This window comes from Pseudorca crassidens, chromosome 1 (genome assembly GCF_039906515.1).
Source record: "Pseudorca crassidens isolate mPseCra1 chromosome 1, mPseCra1.hap1, whole genome shotgun sequence".
Taxonomy (NCBI): Eukaryota; Metazoa; Chordata; class Mammalia; order Artiodactyla; family Delphinidae; genus Pseudorca; species Pseudorca crassidens.
The window spans coordinates 12813890-12830985 of NC_090296.1; the positions used below are offsets into that span (position 1 = coordinate 12813890).

The 17096-nt window shown below is 38.1% G+C and overlaps 1 protein-coding gene across 2 annotated transcripts in view; it reads right to left on the reverse strand.

The window, feature by feature from the left end:
- Nucleotides 1-11797: 11797 nt before the first annotated feature.
- CPSF2 (cleavage and polyadenylation specific factor 2) overlaps nucleotides 11798-17096 on the reverse strand; it is a 30971-nt gene continuing 25672 nt past the window's right edge. For both annotated transcript variants that reach the window (XM_067727409.1, XM_067727413.1), the window contains 3 exons: nucleotides 15917-16216; nucleotides 14563-14697; nucleotides 11798-14163 (listed from right to left, as the gene is read on the reverse strand). In XM_067727409.1, coding sequence (XP_067583510.1) covers nucleotides 14071-14163; nucleotides 14563-14697; nucleotides 15917-16216 — 528 coding nt within the window. In that variant the 3' untranslated portion in view covers nucleotides 11798-14070. The remainder of the gene's footprint in view (nucleotides 14164-14562; nucleotides 14698-15916; nucleotides 16217-17096) is intronic.

Below are 17096 nucleotides of genomic sequence, written 5' to 3' on the forward strand. Positions count from 1 at the left end.
GGGCAAGCTGAGGACAAGACCCAGATTTTTTTGAACATGTCACCTGAAACCACACTTAATATCAGAACTTGTCCAGACTTTAGCGTATCTTGGAAATGAGATGGCCATAGATGGACAGGGGTCCATTAGCTGCAAGAGTAGAAATGGGAGGGCAATGAAGCCAAGGGCAGTGATGTTCCAGGAGAAATGCTTCCATGCAGCCTCTCTACCTTCATGGTCTTTCCTCCTCCCCTCCTTCCCCAGTACCTCCCCTACTGCCTCTCTGCAGCTCCTCTGTACACTGGCACTGAGGATTGCTGAAGAATGGGGAGGTGGGAATTTTCATGTGACACCCATACAGTGTCCTTTTAGACGGAGTACTCACTGAGGCAAAAGAATTAGTAAAACTCATGAATCAAAAACTGGGAAATTTTTCATCTTCAATGCAGACCTAGGTTAAAATCCTCCCTCAGCCATTTGCATATATGGTTTTACAAAAATGTAGTCATACCTTATATATTACTCTGCAACTTATTTTTTCTCATTTTAATTAATGTGAACATCTTTCCAGGTCAGTATGTAACATAAATGTCAATCAAAATTATTTTTTTTAATGGGTGCTAAATATTCCACATTGTGGAATAATCAATTCAACACCATAATCAACTCAACCGCTCCCTTTACATGGATGTCCAGTGTTAATCAGGTTTGCTATTCAAAAAAATGCAGTAATAAAGTGCTTAGGCCAGTGCCTGCGGTAAAGGCACACCAAACATCAGGCTCCCTGTCTTCCTTAGCTATTGGTGCCTTCACAACCAGAAATGGAATTAAAACAGGAGTCAAAGGTAACAACTCCAAAGACTCACTAATCATCTGGTACATCTCTGCTTCCTGAGTTCGTAAGTTTTTCTTACTTTCTGAATTTGCACTTGACACCAGTCCTTTTCCTACTTTATTTCAAAGGAGGACATCTCAAAATGGCAAATCTGTCTGGAGCAGCTCTATCAGCAGCAGAAAAATGCTCCAAAGATGGGACAGGGGAAGCAGCAGCATGCTGTGGAAACATTTTTTTTTTTAACATCTTTTATTAGTATGGAGGTTCCTTAAAAAACTAAAAAAATGGAAACATTTAAAACAAGGGAAACATCACATGATTCTGGATTAAACATCAGCTTTAAGCTGAACGCTATTTCTATTTTGAAATAGTGGTGAGGAAAGCAAGTTGAAGACCTGGGAATAAACGGATCCTGAAGTTTCAACCCAATGGACAGAGAAACATGGAGGCTTCCTTCTCTGAAAGATAGGAAATACACTTGTTTTATATCTTCGCATTCTTTCAATCCATACAACTGTTTCCTTCCTCTTTCCTCAATATCTATGTGTTGCCATGTTGGGATAGGCCTACAAGTGTAGTCAATCTTTTGAAGTCTTTAATCTATCATAAGAGTGTAGACTTTGGAATACTCAGAAAATCTGGATTCATATCCTGGTCATGGTTGTTATTTACTAGTGATTGACACCTGGGAAATTCTTAGCGTTGAGTCTTCACTTCCTCATCTGTACAGGGGGGTAACTTGTTAGATCTGGCTGCTGCGAGGGTTAAATAAAAGTAATGCAGAGCAAGTGTGTGACACATAGTAAGTGTTCAATAATAGTCCTCTTCAGTCTGGATCAATGGAAACACAGATCCTTTCTCTCCCTGGTGTATTAGTGTATAGCATACTATTGTTAACAGCTTATATTTCTGTTGTCCTTCATCGATTTCCATAGGATTGCCAAGATATTAATCCTTTCTGAGCAATTGGAAGAAAAATATGCTTATACTGACCTGATTTTTCAGGAAACCAAAGTCATGGAATGAAGAATTCACCCAAGACTAAAGCACTGCTGCTTCTAGGAGTGGCTGCAGGAGGCTGATGTTTGTGGGTAAGTTTGGTACAGTTGCTCGTGTGCTCTGCCTTTTCCCACTGTGAAACATGGTTTGGTAATTTATTTTATTTTTGGCTGCATTGGGTCTTTGTTGCTGTGCTCAGGTTTTCTCTAGTTGCGGCGAGCAGGGGCTCCTCTTGGTTGTGGTGCGGGCTTCTCATTGCGGTGGTTTCTTTTGTTGTGGAGCACGGGCTCTAGGCACACGGGCTTCAGTAGTTGTGGCACCCAGGCTCAGTGGTTGTGGCTCGTGGGCTCTAGAGCGCAGGCTCAGTAGTTGTGGCCACGGGCTTAGCTGCTCCGTGGCATGTGGGTCTTCCCGGACCAGGGCTCGAACCTGTCTCCCATGCACTGACAGGCGGATTCTTAACCACTGTGCCACCAGGGAAGCCCGTGAAACATATTTTTAATAATTACTAGCAATAATGTAGAGAGTGACAGTTCTAACAAATCTTAAAAAAAAATTTTCCTGGTTCCCCCAGGACGGTCAGGGTCAAATGTAATGTCATAAGTTTTGAGAGAGAAACCTTGGGAGGGGGAAAGGCAGCAAGAGAAGGAAAGATAGATAATTCACATAGAAGATGCTGGCACTGGAAGCAAATTCTCGGAACAGTTATGTTTGGGGGTTGGTGGTGGGTATACCACTGATGCTCTCATTTAGTTGTTGAATGTTGAAGACGTTACTTTTCTTCTCCAAAGAAAAGGCGTTGACTGCACATTAAGTACATAAAGCCAGGTCACTATTGGGAAACTGAAGAACACAGCAACTTACCTGATAGTCAGTTGACTTGGATGCTTTTAGTAAGATCCTTAGCTCATTTCTTTGTAAGGTACCCTCTTTTCCAGAAAATGAGCCCTATTGCATACTCCAACCCATATTCTCAGTTTCTATTTGCAGCGGTTTCCAGGCCATTCAGCAAGCTGGTTACTCTCCTCTGGACCTAATTCAGATATTAATGTCCGTAAAGAGTGGTACTTAGGCTGTTTGCAATTATGAGCTAGTACTAATATCATCACCACGATGCATGACTTTATGAATAAATCTGTATACATTTCAGATTATAGAGAAAAATTGGAAACCATCCAAAAACTGGGAAGAGCTAAGTAAATAATGATACAGCCATATGATGGAATATTTGCAGCCATTAAAAGATGTTTATACGGACTTCCCCGGTGGCGCAGTGGTTGAGGGTCCGCCTGCTGATGCAGGGGACACGGGTTCGTGCCCCGGTCCGGGAGGATCCCACATGCCGCGGAGCGGCTGGGCCCGTGAGCCATGGCCGCTGAGCCTGTGCATCCGGAGCCCGTGCTCCGCAACGGGAGAGGCCACAACAGTGAGAGGCCCGCGTACAGGAAAAAAAAAAAAAAAAAAAAGGGGGAAAAAAAAGATGTTTATAAACCTGGGAAATTCTTCTCTAAAGACAAGGGCAAAATTGTATACGTATTACATAAACATTTTATTGAAAGAGATGGAAATAGGCCAAAATGATAAAAGTACTACATTTAGTATAGGGCTTTTTCCTGTTTCTTTATGCTTTTCTGCACCCTTCAAATTTCCTATCATGTGCATTTATTAAATAGTAGAAGGGAAAGTAAAAAAAAAAGGGGGGGAGGGAGAAAAATGTATTCTGAACTAAGTGGAGTCTTACCAGTAGAATGAAGTAGCAGGTCCATCACCATCTTTATTTTAAACACTGTCTTAGTAATTACAAAGTCCATGTGTCTATTAGTAATAAGGCTCTAAGTCATTACCTTTTTTGACAGTTATCGTTATACTCAGCTTATAGTCCACTGAAATGCCATTTTTTTTTTTTTTTGGCCGCGTTGTGCAGCATGCAGGACTTTAGTTCCCCAACCAGGGATCGAACCCGTGCCTCCTGCATTGGGAGCGCAGAGTCTTAACAACTGGACTGCCAGGGAAATCCCTGAAAAGCTTCTTTATAAACTTAGAATCCTAGGCTAGGGTTTTCTCTCCATTATATATTTGTGCCATTGGTTTAGAAAGACAGGTGAAATTTCATTTTCTCAGATTTCACCCATTGTCCAAACTTGTCAGGATCCCTTTAGGTACCAATGTTATCTTATCATACAAGAGCTATTTCTTCTAGTGGCAGGTCATTTGCAAACTGTCTTAACCTACCACCAATATCCTGAACTAGAAAATTTATAAAAATGGCATGTAAGATGAGGAACAGAGCCTGCTAATTCAGACTAGCACATGTCCATCAATGAGCAGCTTTTAGAAATGGCTACAGAAGGGTTAGAAACCCACTTGACTAAATCTCACCCGACCCCCATCTCTCCCACTTACCCATAAAGATTTTAAAGTAAAGTGTTAAGTGGCTTTTTGGAATCAATATATAAGCATTCCTGGATAAATATATCCCAAGATTCTCATGCAGCTTGTGGGTTTTCTCATTTTGACCAAGGGAAGTCTGTTTTCTGTAATTCTATGGGGAATAACATCACCAGTAAAGATAAGAAAAGATTCAGTATCTTTAGATTAATGCATTATCACCTTGACCAAATCAGAAAGTCTGCTGCATTTAAATTGTCTTAGAAAATGTCTAAAGATAAAAACGTCTTTGAGCTACATTAGGTCATGTGGTATAAATTCCACTGTTATTTAGAGTAACCTGTGAGTAATACATTAGAAGTTACTTTGAAGGATCCTTCTCTAGAAGCTAAATGGATAAATATTAGAGCACTTTTTGTAGATCAAGTGGTAAAAGCACCCGATTCACTACTGATCAGCTATGTGACTTTAAATAAGCCACTTAGACACCCCAGAGCCAGTTTCTTTTTCTGTAAAAATGAGGTGACAGGTAGCCTTTAGGGTTGTAATAAAGATTGAATGAGGTGATGGATGTGAAAGTGGCACTAAATAATTATTAACATGTATTGAGGTGCTTACCATGTGCCAGACACGCCACATGCTTTGCATGGTTCATATTATTTAATCCTCATGCAAACCTAGGCAATGGTACCATTACCATCCCCATGTATTTGAAGCGCTAAGATTTAAAGTAACTGGCCCAATCCACACAAAGTGGTACTCAAAACTAAAGAACTCTGGGGCTTCCCTGGTGGCGCAGTGGTTGGGAGTCCGCCTGCTAATGCGGGGGACGTGGGTTCGTGCCCCGGTCCGGGAGGATCCCACATGCCGCGGAGCGGCTGGGCCCGTGAGCCATGGCCGCTGAGTCTGCGCATCCGGAGCCTGTGCTCCGCAACGGGAGAGGCCACAACAGTGAGAGGCCCGCGTACCGCAAAAAAAAAACAACAAAAAACCACTAAAGAACTCTAATGATATATCTGTAATGCCTATTATGTGTCAGAATTGGGAGACTAATAACAGACCATAAACTTAAGTTTCCACATCTGTAAAATGAGGTAATGACAGTGTCCATCCTGACCGTGATCATTATTGTTAAATGAGACAATGCATATAAAGTACTTGGCACAGTATTTGGTACATAGAAAATACTCAGTGTCAGCTACTACGATAGGGGCTCAGTTATTTTTTAGTAAAAAAGCACTTGTGCAATTATTCCCATTAGATGAACCACATCTCTAAAATGGAAATAATTATGACCATAGACTCCATTTTCCCATTGGTAGGATTAAGTTCTAGTAATTATTATACAGGTTCCACATTTGTTACATAACTGGACTCCATCTTAAGCTTACTGAGGAATCGTTTGTCCAGGGGCATATTATTCCTCCCACTCCAAATTGTTAAGATTGAAGAATAACTGACTGTTTAATAAAAGAACACCTCAGCACTACTCAGTATAGTGAACTTGGTCATGACACTCCTAAAGCTTAAGAGTTAAGGGCGTGGATGATCCAAATGATGAAATGACAGGCAAAGTTTTTTTTGCAAGGACAGTTCTAAAATAATATTAACACAGATCTTAAGAGCTTTAACTGCTAATGTGTTTTGCTTAGACAGCATTTTGGATTGTGATCGCCATGTGTGGTATCCTCTTGCCAGACCCGCTACTCCCCTGAGATGGGGTTTCCACCTCCTTCCTTTTCATCCTCTCCTCCACTAACCCCACTCCACAGTGATCATTACTTTGGCTTAACTCTAGAGTAGGAAATAATGAGGAAAATATTGTAGCAAAATAACCAAGACAAATACCCAAAGACTATAAAGTCCCATTCAAAGTAGAAACCCTTGGAATCTGTGCTTATTTCACCATTGCTGGACCATCATGTAAACTGGAACAGAACATCTGTCGAGGCCAAAGGTGCCTTCTTTAAAATACCTGCTATGGGGTTCAATTGGCAGGTGCTGCCATGGAGCGAGGAATAGAAGGAAACTCTGTTCTTGTGGCAGCTGTGTGCAGGGGGCTTCAAGCAAATCAGCCAGCCCCATGGTCAAAAATTGATTAATTACAGGGGAGTGAACAAATAAGTGACTATATTGAAGATTATGGGAGCCCCTGTTTTTACTATAGGGTAAAGGAGGTACAAATATGAAGAGAGGGAAAGCTAGAATAAACCTTGTGGAGTAGAGGTGGAACTGGAGAGCAGTGTGAACTTGTGGTTTTTAACATAGAGGGATGGATGATGAGGAAACAAGCATAGATGTAGATATTTCCTAATTGTTTACTGAGGACCTGGTAGCAATGATAGCACCGTGGCAATGAGCACAAGTGAGCACCCAAATCTTGGTTCTAAGTGACATTCTCCACTAAAGTGAACCAGGATTCTGGAGAAATGGCTGATCCCAGGACTGGGGTAGTGAAAATGCAAGATGGAACATCTTGTGGTGACTGAAAGTTAGGAAGTGCTCATAGAGCCATGGGGACGTGCAGCCATTATGGAAATCAGTATGGAAATCCTCGAAAAATTAAAAATGGAATTACCATATGACCCAGCAGCCTCATCGGATATGTATCCAAAAGACGTGAAAGCAGGATCTCAAGGAGATATTTGCACACCCATGTTCACTGCAGCATGATTCACAAGAGCCAAGTGGTGGAAACAACCCAAATGTCCATCAACAAATGAATGGATAAAGAACATGTGGTACAACCAGACAGTGGAATATTATGCGGCCTTTAAAAGGAAGGAAATCCTGTCACATGCTACAACATGGATGAACCTTGAGGACAGTATGCTGAGTCAAATAAGCCACTCACAAAAGGACACCTACTGTACTGTTCCACTCATTAGGTATCTAAAGCAATCAGAACCATAGAAACAGAAAGTAGGAAGGTGATTACCAAGGGCTGGGGGAAGGCAAGCGAGAACATTAGTGCTCAGCAGGTATAGAGTTTCAGTGTTGCAAAATAAAAAAGTTCTAGATCTGTTGCACAACAACGTGAATATACGTAACACTACTGAACTTGTACACTTAAGAAAGGTTAAGATGGTAAATTTAATGTTATGTTTTTTACCACAATTAAAACAAACAAAAAAGAACCTGAGACCATGTCAAAAGAGCACAGAAGCCAGCTTAAAAGTGCTCCCACTTAGCCAAATCTAGGAAAACTGCAGCATCAAAATGAATCACGACAGTTTGTAGATCATAAAACAGAATCCATGTTCCACACCGATATAAACAATGAACAAACAAATGGGGGAGAAGAGAATGTGCTTACACTAGAATGTCAAATAAATGTAGAAGCCACAGTGTACTAAGAAAATCACCTTTTGGCAATCTTATCTGATTTCTTCAGATAAGAATCATCAATAGATTCTAAAACTAGAGGATAAATATTTATAAAGAACAGGATATTGACATAGTCTCAAAGTAGCTCCCCACAAAATATTTATTAACTTGACAGTGGAGAAGCCTTGGAAACATAACCATGAAAAATTAACATCACCAGTAATGGGGAAAATTGACACTATGTGCTTCCTGATATAATGCAGAGAAGAACAAAGCATCATTTACTTCTCTAGTATTCCTGTCAAAAACCCACAACCTGAATCTAATCATGAGGAAACATCAGACAAACTCAAAGGAAGGGCCATTTACAAAGTAACTGATCGGCACTCTTCAAAAATGTCAAGGTCATAAAAAAAAAAATTTTAAAAAAGGAAAAACTGAGGAAGTCTTCCAGATTGAGGAAGACTGAAGGGAAAACATAACGAAACACATGCATCATCCTGGACTGGATCCTAGACCAAAAAGGAAAGGGTTATTTTAGGGACATTTTGGACTAACTGGTAACATGTGAACGGGGTTTGTGGATTAAATGGCAGAATTTCATCAACATTGGTTTCCTGACTTTGATGGAAGTAGTGTAGTTATGCAGGAGAGTCCTTGTTTTTAAAAAATACACACTGTAGTGCTTATGGCTAATGGGACGTCATAACTGCTACTTAGTATCAAACCATTCAAAAAATAATATGTATACATAGATAGAATGATAAATAAATACGGCAAAATGTTAACAACAGGGGAACCTAGGGAATGACATATAGGATCTTTTAAACTATTCTTGTAACTTTTCTGTCAGTTTAAAATTATTTCAAAATAATAAGTTAGAAAATAAGACACACACAAGTGGTCTTTTAGCTATTATGAATTTATTACACTGGTTTTTGTACTAGAAAAATCTCTGCTTAATAGTTTCCTTATCTCAGGTAAAACTATTCAAAAGAATATTTGAAATAAATGTGAAAGAAGTTTTTTTAATGGGCAATAATGTAGATATAAGATTCTGCTAAATAGTTAAAAATGCACAATGTTCTGAATCTTTCTCATTAAACATAACTTCTTTCATCCTACAATAGTCTGTCTCCTTGAAAAAAATTACATATGGGAGATATTGAAAAACCTTGAGAATCTGAATCCTATACATTTAGGTAATTTGTTTTTCTTATAAGTGATAGAGGATTTCCATAATCTCATTAGAGACACACATCCTTTGATACTTGAGTAGGAAATTTAACCTGAACAATGACCTACTGATGATATTGGGAATGACAGCATCTTTATGATTTCTGGTATATTCCACTGCTTTTATTTTCATTATAGTTTGGTATTTAATAGGTAACTTTTTAATATAAAAAATCTCCTATGATACCAAATGTCTGTCCATAAAAGAAGAGTTTTTAAATATTGGGGGGGTGGTCATTTAGAGTCAAATGGTAATGGCATATGTTGGGCCAAGACCACATGTGTTTCTAAGGTAAATTACATTTCTCATAAGCTCGGTAAATGAATCTGAAGAGAAATGAGAGCTCCAAAAATATTTAAAACAAGGACAGCAGGCAGCACCCTTAGAATAAAAACAGCTTCCCATAGAGATTTGTTTGAAGGACTTCACTAGTTTTGAATGTACAATTAGAGGTGCCTTTAAAAAAAAAAAAATTGTGTCAAGACGAAAAAGGAAATGCACACAATAAATTGGATATTGAACGTTAAAATAACCTCAGAAAGCGATGTAGTACGTCCTTATGAATCCTTTGTGTATTCTCTGCTTGAAACTATCACTCAGTATCAAATGTTTGAGTAGGATCCATAGAATTCCATTAACAATGTCACAAAAGAAGCACATACACTTTCGGTTCTCTTCAACTACAATGAGGAGAGATTTAAAACTCTCCAAACTCCTATTTTGCTCCTCGAAATCACATTTTGACTTCAAGAACTAAAATGAAATGGGCTTGAGTAGTGAAGGAAAAAGCACCAAAAAAATAGAGCTGTGTGGGAATGGGGCGGGGCGGAGGGGGGACCAACAGGAGAGAGAAGCCAAGATACCCTCATTTCCAGCAAAGTCCTGGGTTTTTACTGTGACAATTTGGGGTATTTTCTCACAAACACAATTCACGTGGTTAGAGTGAAAGAAAAGCAAAAGAAGGAAAAAAACCTTTCCTTGATCCCTGCCCAGGTAGGCAGATCTGAAGATTCCTTCTCTAGTTCGCACTGCAGCGTCACTTAGCCATCCACTTTGTAGTTATCAAAAGGCTGAATAAAGAAGGGGTTAGGGGTGGCAGAGAACAACCACCACGCAAACAAACAAGCAAACAATCAACCTCTCAATCACTGAATTACTAACCACTATTTACACCCTTTGACTTAAGTGGTAATGAGTTCATCAATACTTAAAGGACAATAACCGTGTGATAAAACTCTAGAAGCTTAAAACCAAAGAAAACTACAGAAGGTGACATTTACCCTTTCTCTCCCCGCCCTCCCCACCTTCACTGGCCATCACACAGAATGGAAGCAGTCTCTCTCTCAGCAGGCTATTGTCCTAAGTAACAGCTGCCAGATGCTGTTCTTAGAGCAGATAAACTGAACATATTCCCCCTAAGCAAAGTGAATATAACTAAGGAAGCGAAGCAGCACAGCAGTGCAAGGAAAAAAGTAGTTGAAATTTACAGCTTAAAATCTCAGAATGTTATGCCTGAGAGGAACTGCAGAACTCACGTAGTTCAACATACTTATTTTAGTATTGAATCAATGGATTCTATAAGGATTCTAGATTCATTCATTTAATATAAAATGAACGGACTCTATGAAGGCTAGGTTCCAATTCCAACTCTGTCTCTGACCAGCTATCTGACTCAAGCAAACCCCTTACCTCCCATAGGCCCATTCATTCAATACTAAAATAAGCGTGTTGAACTAGATGAATTCTATAGTCCCTCTCAGCCATAACATTCTAAGATTTTAAGCTCTAAATTTCAAGTACTTTTTTTTTTCCTATTAAAAGTGAGTGGCCTTTTTACAGAAATTGATAAACTGATTCTAAAATTCATATGAAAATGTTAGGGAACCAGAACAGCCTAAACAACCTTGAAAGAGAAAAAAGGTGGAGGATGTACACTTGCCAATTTCAAAATTTAATACATAGTTACAGTATTAGAAACAATACTGGCATAAGGATAGATGTATACATCCGTGAGATAGAATTGAGAATCCAAGAACAAAGCCATATACTCATGGGCAACTGATTTTCAACAAAGGTGGCAAGAAAATTTGATGAGGAAATAGTCTTTTCAACAAATGATGCTGGGCTACTGGATATCTAAATGCAAAAGAATGAAATCAGACCCCTACCTCACATCATACATAAAAGTTAACTCAAAATGGATCAAAGACTTAAATGTAAGAACTATATTAAACCATAAAGCGCTCAGGGAAAAAAAAGCAATGGGTTTCTAAGATATGACACCAATAGCACAAGGGACCAGAGAATGAAACAGATAAGACGTCATCAAAATTAAAAACTATTGTGTTTCAAAGGACACTATCAAGGTAGTGAAAAAACAAACAGAATGGGAAAAAATATTTGCAAATCATACATATGATAAGGATTTAGTATCCAGAGTGTATAAAAAACTCTTTAACTCAACAATAAAAAGATAAATGACCCAATTTAAAAATAGGCAAAGGATCTGAACAGACATTTGTCCGAAGAAAATATACAAACAGGCAATGAGTACAGAAAAGAAGCTCAAAATCATCAGTCATTAGAGAAATGCAAATCGAAACCACAATAAGATACCTCTTCACACACACTAAAACAGCTAAAATAAAAAAGATGGTGAGTAACCAGTGTTGCCGAGGACATAGGAATGTAAAATGGTGCAGTCACTTTGGAAAACAGTCTGGCAATTTCCCAAAAGGTTACACAGAGTTACCATATGACCCAGCAATTCTACTCTTAACGTATATGCCTCCCCAAATCGAAAACATATGCCCATACAAAAAACCTGTACACAAATGTTCATAACAGCATTATTCATAATAGCCAAAAAGTGGAAACAAACCAAATGTCTCTCAACTGATGAGTGGATAAACAAAATGCAGTATATCCATATGGAATATTATTCAGCCATAAAAGAATACTGATACATGCTACAGCATCGATGAATCTTAAAAGTTATGCTAAGTGAAAGAAGTCAGACACAAAAGGCCACATACTGTATGATTCCATTTTTATGAACTGTCCAGAATAGGTAAATTCATAGAGACAGAAGATAGATTAATGCTTGCCTGGGGCTGAGGAGAAGCGAGAATGGGGAGTGACTGCTAACGGGTACGGAGTTTCTTTTCAGGGCGATGAAGTATTCTGGAATTAGATGGTGGTAATGGTTGCACAACTCTGTAAATATACTAAAAAATAATAATAAATGTAACTTTAAAAGAGTGAACTTTAAAAGTATGTGAATCGTATCTCAAATTTTTTTAAAAAGGCAAAGGCCCTCCTTAGAAAACTGATTTTCTCACTTCTGTTTCAGGCCACCTACTGGTTCATGAAAATATAGAAAGTTTGCAATGATACTTGACATTTATAATCCCACTGCCACAAATATTACAACAAAATTTCTTTTTAACCAAATTATAGCTATCAGCTGATGGTCCATTGTATTTATTTTGCCTCTGCACAATGACGATCTGAAAGTGCCTCTGAGTTCATGATTTACCTCAGAGTCCTTTTTAAAATTTATATTTTTCTTAAGTAACTGAGACTAAACAAATGCCTTCATTTTAGAAATTTTAGTAATACTGTCATCTAGAAACAGGTAAAAATATTGCTCCTGCATTGACATTAGTTAGGACAGCCATCTTCAAGCAGTACTTTAAAATTTAATTCCTGTGCATAGGACAATAAAAACGCTAGGCAAGAGACAATTTTTCAATATCACTATTGCAATGTAATATGTATAACCAGATGCTTTAAGCCATGAAACAAATGCAGACTTTCTTTCTCCGGAATATAAATAGGATTCTAGGCTTACTCTATTCAGTAGTAAGAGTTTAAGTGATTTTTTTTTCAAAGCTCTGCAAAGAAAACATACTCTTTATCTTCATCGTCTGTAACTTGTTTTGTGTGTCTGGTTTTCAGTACCAGAAGGCTGTAAACTTTGCATTAGCAATTTAACTCACAATAAAAGCTTTCTAAGCATTTGAAATAGAGTGAAATATTAATTCTTGTCTGATATCACTGGGTTGTATTATACATAGTTCCATATAAGTTAAACAAGAAATCTGACCCTTCTAAAAATGCTTAAGTGTAAAGAGTAGGGTTTAAATAAGAAATAAACATCAAGGTCTGTCGTGATTAAGCTACATTCTAAAAAAGCACCCACAGATTACAATAGGGTGACATGACTTTCATTTTTAAGTTCAATGAGAACTGCATATACTGTTTTTACTCTTAAACACAAGTGGTTTATACTGTATCAGGGATGCTAGCCCCAAGAAAGAGATGAACATAGAATGGATGGCCTTATTCAACTTCAGTATTATTTCTGTAGTAATGTGTATAAAATCCAACCACTGCTTGGGCAACCTTAGGAGAAAGCAAGCCTAAGAGATGAAGACCTTTACACCCTTTAATTATACTGCTACCTTATAAAAATATGAGGTTCAACATTTGTTTCCCTAAAAGCAAAGCACAAAACAGTCTCCAGTACAGTAACCTAGCTGATAGTTAAGATGTGTTTAAAATGTATGCAGGACCTTTAAGACTAGAACACGTCAAGGAGTTTTTTCTGAATTATGTATATTCAAATGATGGTGTTATAATTCAAGCTGAACAACAACAACAACAAAATCTTGATAAAAAAGGAAATGGGAGAAATAAAAACTGGTTTCTGAACCAAATGTGTACCATCTCACAGTAGAGTGAATTACTGGGAAACGTAGGCATGGAGTAGATAAGCTCCCTGTGAAGAAAACTGCATACAGGAATTCAAAAGAATTACAGCACACACTCTGTTTTTTTTTGTTATTTAAATACATAGGCTCAAAAAACTGTTTCATCAGGGTTTTCTTATAGTGCATCTTTTTAAGATAAATTCTCATTTTTCATTCCAGGAAATGTAAGAAACAGTTTGCAAGAATTCATGCAAACATGTTTCTCTAAGGCCATGAACTGGTTTGCTAAGTTGCATTGTTTTATTCAAGTAACAAGCCCTTCTAGAATAAGGGGTCTCTAAAAGAAGCCAATCACCTTCAACTCCAGGGCCTGCACACTTGTAAGGATCTCTCACTCTGAAAGCCAAAAGGTAGCATGCTCATTTCAGCATTAGCAATATGGTTTCTATTTACATTTTAAAAAATCTAATGCATGTTCAATTTTTCTGGCAGATTCTTTTTGTATGTTACAAAACGAAAATGCAAAAGCTTAGAGTAAGAATCCTTTTTTCTTAGAAAGGTCAAACAGATACTTCTTGACATCATGTCCTTTACACAATGGCATACTGTTCATATAAAAGGTCTCTTATCCTATAAAAATCTTGACAAAGGCAGCCTTCTAATCCAATGCGTCCAGTTTCCGTCTAGAAACCAAGTAAAAAAATAAGTTATTTAGCAGACTTTCTATCCATTAATATGCAGACATAATAACCAAAATATATTAACTAGATTGCTCTATGACTGATTAGGAAATGGACTGCTCTGATTCACAGAATATGGATATAATATTCAAGTCATGAATTTTACATAGACACATAAATGTCACAGGAGTCAAATAATAAAAATTTACAATAAAATTATATATCACGTCTTTGAGAGTCACTTTTAAAAGCCATCAAGGTCATCACTATAAATGTGATGTCTTCACTATAAATTACTGATCTCCAGTGTGTAAAATTAATTCAATCAAGAATTACAGAATTCAAAATAACTGAACATCAGGAGCATCTGTTCAGTGCAGCCCTTCTTAAAAACACACTTACTCTACGGACTGCTACTTGATTGTTGCAAACGAGTACACCTCCTACGAACTCAGCTTGGATCCCCTCCCTTAGAAGAACTTGTTTGAAGTCCGACAGTCTTGGTTCATTCATAAAAACTGACTGATGTCCAGGAACCTTAGATAAGGTTAAAGGGGAAAGAAGAACTTCAAATAAAACACCAGACACACAGTTGTACTGAATAAAGTGAAATAACACATGATCTCTAAGATATTTCCTATTATCCCCTGAATTCCTTTGACAGATCATTTCAAGACTATAAATCACATTCCAAGTTGTTAGTCTGAATTTTACCTCATTATTTTACATTACAAAGCCCTTCACATTTCCTGAATGTTTCACAATCAATTTTATTAGTCGTGCCTCACAATAACAGAACGCTGTTTGATAATGTTATGCTCTTCACTCCCCCACTTGCCTAAGGGGGTCAACTAGAGTGCGAGTAGGCAGAACTGAACAAAAAAATTCATTTTCCAGATCCCAGTCCTTTGTATACAGTTCAGAGGATAATTCTCCCCTGATCCCACTTCCACTTTCCTTCCTCCCTCACAGTGAATGCGTGGGTTTTAGAATCAGAAAGGCAAGTGGTTCAACCTAATGCCGCTGCTTTGAATATATTCTCTAGCCATAGAGGACATACGCTCTGAAGTTGCTTTGACGCGCGCCAGCTTTAGCACAGAGAGAAGAAAGTTCCTAATACCTCCCCACAATTTTGTTGTACTTGAAGGGAATCCAATGACAGAGGCCGTCTCTCCATTCTTTATTGCATAGAAGGGCCAAAGACATCACTTGACAGTCGTGTCAGACTCTCATAATATAGTTTTAATATTGCTGTAAGTTAATTACCTGGAAGCTCTGCCAGTTAACTAGCTATCTCTTGAGAACACGTAAATAAAATACTAGACTAAAACTATTCCTATAGAAAATAAATGATTTCTAACTGCATCAAAACCAAAAGTGTTTAAGTTGAATCAATAACACACAAAAATGGAGTACAAGAGTATGACATTCTTAGAAAATTATAAATCTCCTGACTGGAAGCAGGTAGATGACCCTCACAATCATCAAACTTAATATTTAAAAATCCATACTGAAAAACAAATCATGAAACAATTATGTATCTTATAAGAAGATCTGCTACAGGTTTCCTTACTATCGTTATCATTCTCTAGCCATAGAGGACATACGCACGCACACTGAGACATACCTTGAGTAATTTTTTTTAAACTCCAAAATCAGCCTATATATGACATATTTTAAATGGTTAAAAACATTTAAAAAAACATTCAAAGGATGACAAATTAAAGGAGAGAGAGAAGCAGCACATGCTTTTTACCTCATGAGGTGGTAAGGGTTCCAAAGTAGGAATGATCTCACTTTCTTCACCTGTTTCTTTCTCATCGTCTCCAAACAGACTTTTCATGGCCTTCTGCTGTGCTATAACGCTAGAATCTGAAGGAGCATCCACTTGCATTTCTGAGTCTTCTCCGTCATCCTTTAGTTCTCCTTCTTCTAAAATAACTCCTGTGTCCACTTTGGAAACTCTCATGTCTAAGACACCATCTATCCAAGCTAATTCAGCATCTTTTGCCTTACAAAACTGAAGGGAGCTGACAAGTGAATCTTTTAATCTCACCTAGATATGATGCAAAGGGGAGGGAGAGAAACAATGCCCAAAGAGTATAACTTAACAATTAAATATGACCTATTATTATTTTCTAACTCTAGTACTGTGTATTAAAATTTGAAAATCTTTCATTCATCTGATCTTCACTGTAACTGGTAATGACCTAATGGCCTGTAAAATCATAGGGCCCCTGTCTACTTTCTTAAGGTTCTTAACCTTGACTGTACATTGGGACCACACGGGAATTTTTCTTTTTTTAACATTAATGCCAGGGTCCCACCTCCAGTGATTCTAATATAACTGGTGAGACTAAGGCCAGAACATTGAGCCCCTTGACTCCCCCAGAGCTCTCCAGATGTGTAGCCGGGGTGGAGAACCACTGATCAGTCTCATCCCTAGGACCTGATGCTACTTCAGGAGTACTGAATGGCTTAGGGTTTCCTCAATATACCACGCAGTTTCACACCTCCATATTCCGGGAACGCTGCTTCCTCTTGTTCTGCCCAGAATGACGCTGCTGCCTGGTGAATTCCAATCCATTTTTTCCAAACAAATATAGACACCACTCTTGCCTTACCTGATACCATCTCCCACTACCAGATATGAGTTAATCAAGCCTTCCTCTGTGCCATTCCTGTTTTCTATACCTGTCTCCATTTTTTTCAATTAGGAATAGAACCTTAACATCTGTGAATTTTTAGGAAACTTCTGAATTCCTAAACACTCCCCATTCCCCTCACCTCTATACTTTCACAAATGTTGTTCCCTCTGCCTGGAACACTTTTTCTCCCTCTCTTTACCACTCTATATACCACCCTGACAACCCATCTAAATAGCCGTCGGGATTCAGCCTAGTTATCCCTTCCTCTGGGAAACTGTTTCTAAACCT